This window comes from Lissotriton helveticus, chromosome 8 (assembly GCF_964261635.1).
Source record: "Lissotriton helveticus chromosome 8, aLisHel1.1, whole genome shotgun sequence".
NCBI lineage: Eukaryota > Metazoa > Chordata > Amphibia > Caudata > Salamandridae > Lissotriton > Lissotriton helveticus.
In genome coordinates, this window is record NC_136069.1 from 70,913,689 (window position 1) to 70,926,532 (window position 12,844).

At 45.8% G+C, this 12,844-nt stretch overlaps 1 protein-coding gene across 2 annotated transcripts in view; it reads left to right on the forward strand.

Annotated features, from left to right (window-relative positions):
- Positions 1–1,533: 1,533 nt before the first annotated feature.
- GSK3B (glycogen synthase kinase 3 beta) overlaps positions 1,534–12,844 on the forward strand; it is a 601,292-nt gene continuing 589,981 nt past the window's right edge. Inside the window, exon 1 of one of the 2 annotated variants that reach the window (XM_078656649.1) lies at positions 1,534–3,245. In XM_078656649.1, coding sequence (XP_078512775.1) covers positions 3,158–3,245 — 88 coding nt within the window. In that variant the 5' untranslated portion in view covers positions 1,534–3,157. The remainder of the gene's footprint in view (positions 3,246–12,844) is intronic. The other variant, XM_078656648.1, reaches the window with a different exon arrangement.

Sequence of the window (12,844 nt, forward strand, 5' to 3'; positions counted from 1 at the left end):
CTATCTGATGACAAATCTACAGCCAATCACAAAGTACCTCCACGACACTGGCAGGTTGCAGCTGCGGTCCGGCGTCAGTCATTGGCTGATGCATGTCATATTGCTAACCATCACCGATCTGCTTTGTTCCACCTCCCTGAACGTGTAACCAATCAGAGGTGGAGGCGCATAAAATCTGCGACCCCACCCCAGGCACCATCGTTCTCTGGACTCACGTTTCATTGGACCATTAGAAGCGTGTTGCCGTCGGGCCGCGCCTGCTCCTCGCTGCAGACCGTTAGGCATGGCAACGACGCGTTAGAAATTGAAGAGAGAGGCGAGGCTGGTGTTCTACGCACCGATATCGACCATCTTGAAACGTCACATCCTCGAGACAAAGCGAAGAGAAAGTGTACTTAAACTATTAAAAATCTGAAAATATTCACCACAGCTTTAAGAAGTTTATATGAATACTTCAACAAATTATTGGCCAATTCTCACTTCGTTCGCCTAAAAAAAATGACGGTATGGATACAAAATACACGGGCCATTTCTCTCTTCGTATATTTATCTGGCAGCTTCTTGTGTTTCGCTCCTCCGAAGTTATGATGAAGAGAAACAAATCAACCCAGCATTTACACAGGTTGCACAGTAAGTCCTTATATATATGCCTTTGACTCGCTGTCCGCCAATGGAAAGGTTGGTAAGCCCTTATTGGCTCGCTCCAGTCTGGTTTATTTGCATGACTCTTTTCAAGTTCTCTGGTTGGTTAACTACGTCGCTAAGGGAGAATGCGAGAGGTCATCGAAATGGAAGATGGACAGCTTAAAACCGCATTATCTACCTTGGCAAGTACGTGACCGTGATATGCGAAAAGGAAAATCCCAGGAATACAGCAGAGCTGTTGGAGTTGTCAAATAAAAATGAAATACACGACCCAGATTGATTGCTGAACATTACTGGCATTTCCTACTCTTTAGCTTTTACTGGCATTTCCTACTCTTCGCTTTCTGCAAAGCCTGAATACAGACGTAAAGAGGCACAATGCCGTAGCACTGCGTAAAAATGCTCACCGTGAGGTATCTCTTTTCCTCTCAGTGTAAGTAGGAGCTCTCGCAGACATTGGGATAAATCAAGGTATTTAAAGTTTATACTGAAAAGAAACACTTTGGAATACTATTCGTGTAAATCCTGGTTCTTATTCATAACGGTGTCAACTTACTATAGCTCATTTATTGTAAATATAGGCGCATTGCTAAATTCGGTTTCATACTTTTTTTTAATTGAAAAGATAATAGTTGTATTTGATCCCCTTTCCATACAGGTAAAAGTAATATTGTTCCCCTCTACAAGATGGCCTCCTTCCTCGCATCTTTTGTGACGTGCACGTTAACAATGCAAACTGACCACAAGGCTGAAGGCGTCCGTTTCACATTCAGAAGCGGCGTCTTTCAAGGCCTGACCCCAACATGGCTTCCAACCGTGACAGCGGAGGCTAAGCGCGCACGCGCAGCGCGGAGCAGCTGTCACCCGGCGGCTGGTGGTATTCTGGAAGGCATTGTGCTCCAGTAGCGCAGGGGCGGACGGGCGGGTGCACGCCCCTCACTTGGCGCAGGGAGGAGCTGCGCGAGGAGAGAGGAAAAAAAAAAAAAAGAAGCCGGAGAGAGACTGGCGGAGTGCGGCGGCGAGGCGGAGGCAGCTGGGCCCGGACAAAGAGAAGCGGGAGCGGCCAGGGCCCCAGGCACGGACCGAAGGCAGGACAGGGCCACCGCCCGGACAGCGGGCCCTCCGAGCCGCCGGTGGGGCCGCAGGAGGCCACCGCCCGTGGTCCAACCGCCCCTCGGGGAGCCTCTGTCAATCTCTGCCCCTCCCCCACTCCTGACCCTGGCTGCCCCCCCCCGGCTATGCTCTGACTGGCAGAGGGGAGACAAAGGGGTGAGCCAGGGGCCTGCAGAAAAACGGGGGCCTAGAGAGCATCTTTACTAAGGATACCGGCGCCCCCGGGGGGGAGGGGGTCAGAACCCCAAGGTAACACCCCCAAGGTAACACCCCCACACACTCCATGTGAAATACAATATCCAGTGACCTGAGGGCGGCGACACTCCTTCCCCCAAAATACACTCCTTCCCCCAAAATACACTCATCAAAGCAACCCCGAGGACAGGAGGCAATAAATCCCAACAATCAGCCCTTTTCACATTTACAACAGAAACCACCCAAGAGCCCAGAAAGCAGCAGCAGCCCGCCCTTTAAAAATAGAAGCCCCTACAGAGGAATAAGTGCCAAGCTTTCCCCCACTGCTTTTAAAGGGGTTTTGTATGAAGGCGAACACCTCCCCCACCCAGCTAAGAGGCCCGTGTAAAGTGAAATCCCATTATCTCTACAGCCTTTAGAAAGAAAGCAAACCAGATGGGGAATCAACTCTTGGACAAAGAAGCCAAGGAGCCTGTAATATATGCCCTGTACCTCGGAAATCTGCCGAGCACAGGGGTCTAGGCATTGGGGGGCTGCATCAGCCGGGCACTGTAGCTCAAGGAGGACCCTCAATGATAGTCTGGTGAGAGTAGAGCGCCCCAGAAGATCCCAAACCTCCCCCCTTCACCCAGAATCTCAGCCACCCCTCACCAGGGCCAGCCAGGGATGCTTTAGGCAGAAGAGTCTGCTGGGCCTTTCCCCCCCTTGTACAATCATCCCTGTATCGTGCCCTCCATTTTTCTTCCCAGACCATTCTCCTCTAAGGGTGGAGTTGACGGGAGGACCTGGAGTCATCGAAGGCAAGAGGTGTGTGTAGCCTCTTCACCTCCCTGGGATGATTTCCGCTAGCTCTGCATTTCTATTCACCAGAGAGAGCTGTCCAGCCTAAAGGACCCGTGTGGTGGAGGGTTGGGCAGAAGTCACGGTGCCGCTGCTTTGGGCTTCGTCTTACCCAGCGATCCCAGGATTTGATGTGCTTTTTTTGGCTGTCCAGTTTTTTTCTCCGGAGAGGGGGTCTAGCCTACGCCAGGCATGGTGTAGGAGAAAGCACCTGAAGGCGCAGGAAGGGTCCAATTTCTTTGAGGTTCTCCGGTTCCCCCACCCCTTGGAGCGGTGGATGTCCCATCCCCGTCGTTGCAAGAGTCCACCGTAGCATTGCCAGGAGGAGACCGGACGACGGAGCCGGGAGGCGGAAGGAGGCATCATGTCCGGGCGGCCGAGAACCACCTCGTTCGCGGAGAGCTGCAAGCCGGTGCAGCAGCCATCGGCCTTCGGCAGCATGAAAGTTAGCAGTGAGTATCTGTCATGTTCATGTAACCTCTGAGGGAGGCAGTGCTGGCTGGGCCTGCACTCCTGCTGTACACCAGGCAGCCCCTGCCTATGGGCTCGAGTGAGAATGCGCTTTGAAAGCACAATTAAATGCACACAGGAAGACGTTACCCCTCCCAAGTAGTTTTCACATACATTTTTCCAGATTGCATTTGTCATTTTGCAACCTACTGGTGTGACAGGCAGCTTCCACAGGGCTATCTGTTTGTGCTCTACTTTTCTTGCATGTATTTTAGAAGCTGTGTAACCGGTTACTTGTGCACTTGGCTCCCTAAATCCCGCATAGTGGATATTCAGACAGCTGATTAATGTGGTGCTGGTTTTACATGGATTATTTTCGTTACGCACTATAGGAAGAGCGCACACTTTGAGAATTTCCTACAAGCTAATAGAGAGTGGGGCATATTATCAAGGGGGGGCATATTATCAAGGGGGGCGATAGGCACTTTACGCCGGTTTAGCGGCGAAAATTCTATCGCCCTATTATCAAGCTGTCGCTAACAGCAGTTAGCGACAGCTTGAAGGCGATAGCGAGCGGTTTGGGGCCCGCTTTGCATGTCAGCGATATTTATCGCTAATGACATGCAAAGTGGGCGTACCCAACCCGTTAGCGACTGAAAGCAGTCGATAACATCGCTATCGCCTATTCACAAGGCTGGCGTAGCGATGGAAATATTCCCGCTATCGCCAAAAACTAACGCCTGCTCTGACCAGTCCTTAGCTATGTTATCCAATGGGAGGTGGATATCATGGCTAAGAGCATTTCGTCGCTAATGCGAGAATATCGCTATATTCTCAGCGATATTCTAGCATTATGCCGCTATAGCTGGATATTTTAGCGCAATGGAGAAAAACGTTGCTAATAGCATGTTTTCTCCGCTAAAATATCCAGCGATAGGCAGCGATAAAAAAAAAAAAAGTCGCTAAGCGCATTTAGCGATAAATATCGCTAGTTGTTGGTAATATGCACCATTGTTTTTCGAAATTCGAATTTGACGATGTGCCCTCGATGTTTTCAATGTAGTTAATATTTGTAAAAACTTGATGTCTTCATGGAGAAACCTTGTTTAATTTGAGTAGGAAAATTGTTCTGTGGCTGCAAAAGGCGATTTTAACTGGTTCAGTAATGCTGTTGTTTTCCAATATACCAGGAAATAAGTTGCTAGAGCTGAGCATTGAAAGGGCTTTTGCTTAAGGAGCTAATTGAGCTTAATGTATTAAGGCCTAGGCCAGTATCCAAACTCACTGGTGATCTCAAGTTAGGTATGGAGCTGAGCGTTGTACTGTCTGTGCCAATGTCAGCCATCTGTGGATACCACGTTTAGTTAGTAGTCAGACTCTGTCATGTGAAGTGGTGAAATGCTTATGCCTTATTCGGAGTCTGAAATTTAGATCCTAGTATTGTAAGGTCTATATTGGTAACAGAAATCAGTGTCTTGTGATGTCAACACATCTGCCGTTATCTGGCATAACCCTTGGGTACTGTGTGAAGTTAGTGATCAGACACCATGAGAACTGAGCATTGAAAAGCTTTTGCCAGTTATTAAAGGACTATTATAATATGAAACATCTGTAGATGTCATACAAGGTCAACAGGCGGAAGATATTTGAATTGAACCTTCAACTACAGTGATGTGAAAAAGAAAGTCAACACTCTCTCTTAAGAGTCTATAGTTTTAAATATTAACTTGTCAGATCTTCAGTTATTCAGATCAGTTCCGACCAGTAGATACAAATAACCTCATGTGACAAAAAACAGCCAATATTCAGTGGCGCCTTAGTGCTTCTGGTACCCAGTTATGGTACCACATGTCTGAGCTTATGTGCCAGGACACTGTCCTTGATCAGCCAGACTTGCTGAGCCAGGGCAAGTTGATCACTTGTTGAATGTTGTGCCTTTTGTAGGCGTTGAGCTTGTGACATTCTAAAAGGGATGGTTCATTGAGTGGTCTGATGGCTACTTTCCCAAATTTTGATGTGATGGATTAGAAGGGGTTGCTTCAGAGCTCAAGGAAGATACATAGACTCGTTTTATAACCCTCTTAACTCTCGAATTCAAATTGGTTCATTGATTTATACTTCATCATAGATTAGCAATTTAAAACATTTAAAAACATTCATAATTTATGCAGTTTTTTTAAAACCATATATTCTTTCTATTAATAGAAATGCTTTTAAAAATGTATACAGCTTATTACACATGCACTCATCAGAGGTGACCTTACTAAGGCGAGCAAATCATTAATTCTGTCTATATTATTATATTTTAAAAAACTAGGTTTTATAAAGTGATTCCTAGCTTCTAGCCCAACTTTACTAGGACAAATGTATGTGACATGCACAAAATTATGGACGCCCCCTTACATAGAACACAAGCTCCTGACTTACCTCTTGTATGTCTCCAATGTTTAGTATAGACATTTAATTGTAAAATATCTAGGTGTAAAATATTACTGTGTCTAGTGCTGTGATCTAATGACAGTCACAAGTATTTATGGTGAGCCTTATATTCAAGGTTTTCAACAAATGGCCTGTAATTAACTAACTGGGAACAATGTGCAATATCGATGTTATAGCTTAGTCTAGATGTCATACTCTTTATGTACAGTTTCAAAAGTGCTGGTGATCGACTACTGATGGACAGTAGTTCATTGTTAATGCTCTAAAACAGTTTCACGGTTTTTATTAAAGGTGTATAGAGAGAGGCTAGTTCCTTCCTTGAAGGTTTCTATCTTCAAAAGCGCACTCGGAGAGCCTTCTGGCGCATGCATCAGATTAGACGCCAATCTAATTTGATTTGCTAGAGATCTAGAAAATACACTCAATATTATGAGCTATAGGCACAGTGCTTGTTCTGGTGTAGCTTGGCTCAAAGTAGTGATCTTGTGGAGGAGCTTTCCTTCACAAGAATTTAACGTTGACCACTTATTTACGGGAATATACTCAAGTGTAGAAGAGAGAATGGGGGTTATCTTAGCTTGATAAATGTCAAGGAGGGATTGAAAGTGACTCCTTCCTGAGGAAGAGAAACATCTTTTTAAGGCACTTGCATGAGCTGTAGCTTTAAGCCCGATATGTAAAAGGTATGAGGTACTTTCTAATGTCTGTGAAAAAAAACACCCCAAGTAAGTGTATGTTCTTAGTTCCTCATTGGATCTTCCGCCCAATTTCCAATCGCTGTATTGTTTCCTCCCTCTAAACACTACCACTTAAGTTTTAGTGATGGTTCAAACATGTGATAGCTTTTGGTCCTAGGATGGTGCTGAACTTGAGAACTCCAGTACAAGTACTTAGGAGGTGGTGATCTTGTAATTACCCCCCTTCCCGAGCATAACATGTCAAAATGGTTGTTTGGAGCCATATTGATAAAATAATGTAGCTTGGGCAAAAAAGATCAACTGTAGTACATAGCTTTTGACCTTTTCATAGTTCGACCAGTACCACATGAGCGTATCAGTCACTTGGGTTCTTTATACTCAAAAAGCACATTTCCAAAACTATCTCTGTGCTTATTAGACCAAACGGGAGCATTGGAACTCTAGTATCTGATTAGGATATGTGCAGATAATGGTTGATTGAGGTCTTCTTTAATGGGTGTCTCTGCTTGCTAACATCTCAACTTTTTTGTGCTACACACCAGGTTTGGTGCTGCCTCGCACATTGGTAAGAAAAATACTAATCTTAGCGAAACCGCAGGGTTTGCGAATGCAGAAGTGGTATGTACAATATACTGAACCCATTTTGCGATCATTCTGAATTGCAATTAGGAGACTTAAAAATGACTCCTAATTGCGAGGATTTTCATTAGTGGTGTGCAACCACAATAGCAAACCACTGATCAGTTGCTCACCCCTCAAAGGAGGTGGTAACCGATTTGCAAAAGCACATCGTGACTGGTGGGGGGTGTTTAAGGGACCACTTCCCCTGTTCTCCTCAGTGTATTTCCAAATTTCTCCTCCGTGTATTTCCAAATTGAAAACGTGTGTGTGTGTATATATATATATATATATTGCGCTCAAACAACCTTGCAAATCCAAGGAAGAAAAGACAGCACTCGGGGGGGTACCAAATTCACACAGTAGTTTTATTCACCACAAGCGTGCCACAGACGCGTTTCGGCTCTTAGCCTTCGTCAGTGTGTGATTTACACATTGAAAACCGGTACATGTTATATATTTTACAATGTGAACAGGTTACACCTCTCAGTCGACATCGACAGAGGACCAAAGCACTCCCAGCTAGCGCAAGCGCCATCTTGGAACGGTAAAAAGTATACACACATTCCTATTCGCAAAGAATGCACTGCATGTTATCATACCTACAGATAGGTAAATATGCACAGATGGAAGATCTTAATCATAATACTGGAAATTATTGTACATTCCTAATATAGCCGTGGATCGGCAATGGTCCTCTAAAAAACAAAGAGAGATTACTCTATGTGTAGCCTGTAATGTAAATTCATTTGTTACGTTAAATAAACCATAATGTGATATACAAAATGCAAGGGGTGAGGGATGCCAGGAAAAACCGTGAGGAAATGCCAGTGGTGTATTAAAATCAAGTTACTGTCAACTAAGCAAGTAACATAGGAGACAAAGAGCCCTTCGAATCCTACCAAAGTGCCACTTATCATGGGCAGTGTGTCTAGATAAGATAAAAAATTAAGGAGAAAAGAATCAAAAGAACTTCACCCTTCTGTAGATTGCATATGAGTTCCAGAGGCAGTTTGTCAATTCATCTTAATAACCTCCCCCACATGTTAATACAGATTATACAATATATACACACGCCCACACGCACTCGTAATATACACATGCAGTGACCCATATTTTTGCAGAAATAGAATACGATCAGTTATAGAAACAGCCATGATGTTATTTGCCTAAATGGACGATCATTTCTTCCCCACTATTCATCCCCTTCGGCCATTTGGTGGATAGATCTATGATGTAGCGTGACTCAAGTCTGCGTAGTCGTCGCAGGCGGTCACCTCCTCTAGCGTTGTTTTTTATGGTGTCAAGACCAAAATACTGCAGCTGATTGCGGTCCCTGTTATGTTTTTCGGCAAAATGCCGGGCAACTGGGTATGCCTGATCTGCTTTGTCAATGGCTCTTAGGTGTTCTAAGATCCGCAATTTCAGCATATTGATGGTGCTCCCTATGTAGCGAAGGCCACAGGGACACACCAAACAATAGACGGCTAGGGGAGTACTGCAAGTTATGAACTTTTTTATATGCAGTTTTTTACCGGTTTCATGATTGTCCACTGAAAGTACTCTTCTACTTCCAGCGCACGCTTTGCATTTCCCGCATGGGAAGAAACCACTCATAGATTTTAAGGTGTTACTTTTGGCCAAAGGTCTCTCCAGGTGGCTGGTCACCAAATGATCTCTTAAAGATCTGGTTTTATTAAAGGTTATCAGTGGGTGATCAGGTAGGTCGTCCTTGATGATACTGTCTGTTTTAAGAATATGCCAATTTTTTCGCAGCATTGATCTGAGGTCATTAGCTCCCGCAGAGAAGGGGGTTATTAATCTGAACCTTCCTGTGCCATTGTCAGCCTTCTTGGTGGCAGGTTTTGTGATGAGTAAGGAGTCTCTAGGGATAGCTCTTACTTTCTTCAAGGTTCTTTTCAAAAGAGACTCACCATAACCCCTAGCCTTAAAACGAGTTACACACTCGTTGGCTGCTACATCAAAGTCCTCTAATCTGGAACAATTCCTACGGAGCCTGAGAAGCTCTCCGTACGGAATGCTCCTGACCAGTTGGGGAGGGTGACTACTACTGGCAAAAAGGGTAGAATTGCCGGCGGTAGTTTTCCTGTGTAGAGCTGTATGTATCTGCTGGTCTTGTACACACACTTTCAGGTCTAGATATTCAGCTGATGTCGCGCTTACAGTCCCTGAAAAGTGTAAGTTATAGGCATTCTTATTCAGTTCATCAATAAAGGCATGTGCTGTTACTAACGGGCCTCGCCAAACAATAAACAGGTCGTCAATATACCTATATATGTGTGTGTGTGTATATGTGTATATGTATATATATATGTGTATATATATGTGTATATATATATATATATATATATGGATCCTATTGATGTCTTCTCTGATGTGGTCACCCGGGATCTGATGGCCATGAGAACTACACAGAGCAATCAGAAGACGCAATATAATACCAACAAAGATCTGCTATTAATACACTCCTAGAGGACAAGACCATAGTATGCAAACCCTCCGACAAAGGAGGCAACATTGTGATTATGTCGAGGCCTAAGTATGTTGCAGAAGCCATGCGCCAACTTCAGGATGTGTCCTGCTACATTGTGACAAAGAAACAGGAATATTCGGCCAGCATTAATGATCTTCACATCTTGCTTAAGAAGTGGTATGACAAACAAATGTTAGACTTGGAGGAATACCTATTTCTAAAAACTACCAACCCTATACTACCTTGTTTTTATCACCTACCCAAGGTTCATATTATTATTATTAAAATTTTTTATAGAGCGCGTAGTCACCCTGAGGTATCCCAGCGCTGAAGAACCCTACACCAGTGGGGGCTGGGGGTGGAAAGAGGGGGATAGTAGTTTTAAACAGAAGCAGTATTAAACAGAGGCAGTTTTCGAAACGGGGTGGTTAACGATTAAGGAAACAGGTGAGTTTTGAGTCGTTTCCTGAATCGCAGGTAGTTCGATTCTTTCCGCAGGTCTCGGGGGAGGGCGTTCCATAAACGCGCTGTGTGGATCGAGAAACGTCTTCCACCCGTGCGGGCTTTCTTGAATCTGGGCACGGTGATGAGGGACTCCTTGTCCGATCGAAGAGATCTAGGGGCTTTGTAAGGTTGTATACATTTCCTCAGAATGGGGGGGCCTTGATTCTGCAGTAGCCTATGGGCCAGGCTTAAGGCTTTGAATGTTACTCGTTCCCTCACTGGGAGCCAGTGAAGGAATTTCAGAGCAGGTTTGGCTGAGGCTCTGGCAGGAGTATGTGTGAGGATCCGGGCGGCTGCGTTTTGAATTTTCTGCAGTTTATTTAGAGTTCCTTCGGGTGCGCCCAGGTATATAGCATTGCTATAGTCAAGCCTGGACAGTATGAGGCCTTGGATGAGAAGTCTTTGCGATGTGGGTGGAAGGAGGGGCAGGATCTTTCTCATCGATTTGAGTAGCCCGAAGCAGGTGCCTGCTACTTTTTTGGCCTGCGTGGTGAATGAAAGATCACTTTCAATCCATACTCCAAGGCTTTTTACTTCCTGTTTAGGGACAGGAGGGGGTCCCAGACATGGCGGCCAGATGTTCAAAGGGAAGGTGAGTCCTTTCTGACCCAGAAGGAGAATGTCAGTTTTAGAACCATTTAGCTTTAGGGCTGAGTTGTTCATCCACCCCTGGATCTGCGTCAAGCAGTTGAATAGGTCCGCCGGCTGTTGACTAGGGTGGGAAAGGGAGACAACTAGTTGTGTGTCATCCGCATAACTGACGATGCTCACTCCGAACGGGATGACGACCTCCTCCAATGGGGACATGTAGATGTTAAACAATGTGGGGCTCAGGGAGGAGCCCTGAGGCACACCACATTGGAGGGGTGTGTCGGAGGAGCAGGTGTTATTTTCCCAGATCTGGAAGGAGCGTTGGGCCAGAAAGGAGGAAAGCCAGGATAAGGCGGTGCCTTCTACTCCTACCTTCTTGAGCCGTTTGACCAGAAGTTGGTGGTTGACGGTGTCGAAGGCCGCGCTCAGGTCGAGGAGGATCACTGCCACTGATCCTCCCTCGTCTAGGAGCGCTCTGGCCTCCTCTACTGCAGCCAGGAGGGCGATATCGGTGCCCTGTCCAGGGCGGAAACCTGTCTGCGAGTTTTTTAGCAGATTATTGGATTCAAGAAACTGGGAGAGTTTCTTATTCACCAGTTTCTCGGCTACCTTACTGGTCCCGGGGAGGAGAGATATTGGTCGGTAGTTGGCCAGTTCAGCTGGGTCCAGGGAGGGTTTTTTTAGCAGCGCCTTAACGACTGCCGCTTTCCAACTAGGGGGGACGACTCCCTGTTGAAAAGAAGCGTTAATCAGCTTAGTGAGGGGGGGATGATAATGGGAGCGACTTCTTTAAGGGTCCGTAGCGGTGCGGGGTCCCTGGGGGATCCGCTTTTGATAGATGTGAGCGTGATCCCTACTTCTTCGTGGGTTATTTGTCCCCACGAGGTTAGGCGGGGGGCGATCGAAGTGTCAGGGGGCTCGTCGGTCTCGCTCGGAATAGTCGGGGGGATGGAGGCAAGAATTTTTTGGATTTTTTCTTGGAAAAAGCTGGCTAGCTGACTACATTTTTCCTGGTCTGCCTTTGGATCTGGGGGGTTTCTAGGGGCGGGGTCAGGGACCTTAAGCAGTTCTTTCAGGATGGTATAGGTTTCTTTGCTTGAATAGGCAGCTTTTTCGATTCGTTCCTGAAAGAATCGACTTTTTGTCTTGTCGATCGCAGATTTGTAAGCTGATAGGGAGGTGGAGTAGGCGTCCTTATTAGCGTTGGATTTCTCCTTCCTCCATGACCGCTCCGCTCTTTTGCAGTCCTGCCGCAGCGCCTTGAGCTCTGGAGTATACCATGGGGCTGAGGGTATACGTTTATTGTGTCTGAGGGTGGTGGTTTTGGGGATAAGGGTGTCCAGGGAGGAAGTGATCCAAGAGCAGAACTGTTTATCGGCCGTTATGGCGTCGGAGGAAAGCACTGGGGTAGTGTTAGAGAGGATGTCCGACCATTCTGATGGTATTAGTTTATGCCATCGTCTGTCATTGACTTTGATTTTCGCAGGCTGGGTGGGCACAATAGGGGCCTCCCATGAAAAGGGGACTAGAAGATGATCAGTCCATGGCAGTGACAAAGGTGGACTGGTGGTGATATAAGGACATCAAGGAACCCCCAGGAAGGCCGATAATTTCATCGATGGGAGGATTGACTGAAAATCTTTCAAAATTCTTGGATCATCACCTGTTTAATTTTGTACTGTCCCTGAGATCGTACATCAGAGACACTACGGATTTCATTGAAAAGGTGGAATTGTTGGATTGGCAATCATCTTACATACTGATTACCCTGGATATCACAAGTCTATATACTTGTATAGACCATGAGCAAGGTCTCCACGCAGTGGAATATTTCCTGAGCAAGAGAGAACTTAAATATGCAATGCATAATAAGATGCTATTAGAACTTATTGCATTCTGCCTGCATAATAATATCTTTCTCTTTCAGAACACTATGTACCGCCAACTCTCTGGTACGGCCATGGGTTCCTGCTTCGCCCCCAGCTACGCAAATTTATTCGTAGGCTGGTGGGAGGAGCAGGTAGCCTGGGTCCCCAGACTCGCCACATGGAACACCAAGGTGGTGACCTGGAGCAGATACATAGATGATCTGTTCCTGGTGTGGAATGGAACGGTTGATGAAGCCAACCAATATATCCAATTACTCAATGAGAACGAGTATCACTTGAGATTTACCAGTGAAATCAGCAGGGAAAAGGTCAATTACCTAGACCTAGAAGTAAGTGTCAATGAGGGACGCATTTGCACACAACTTTAC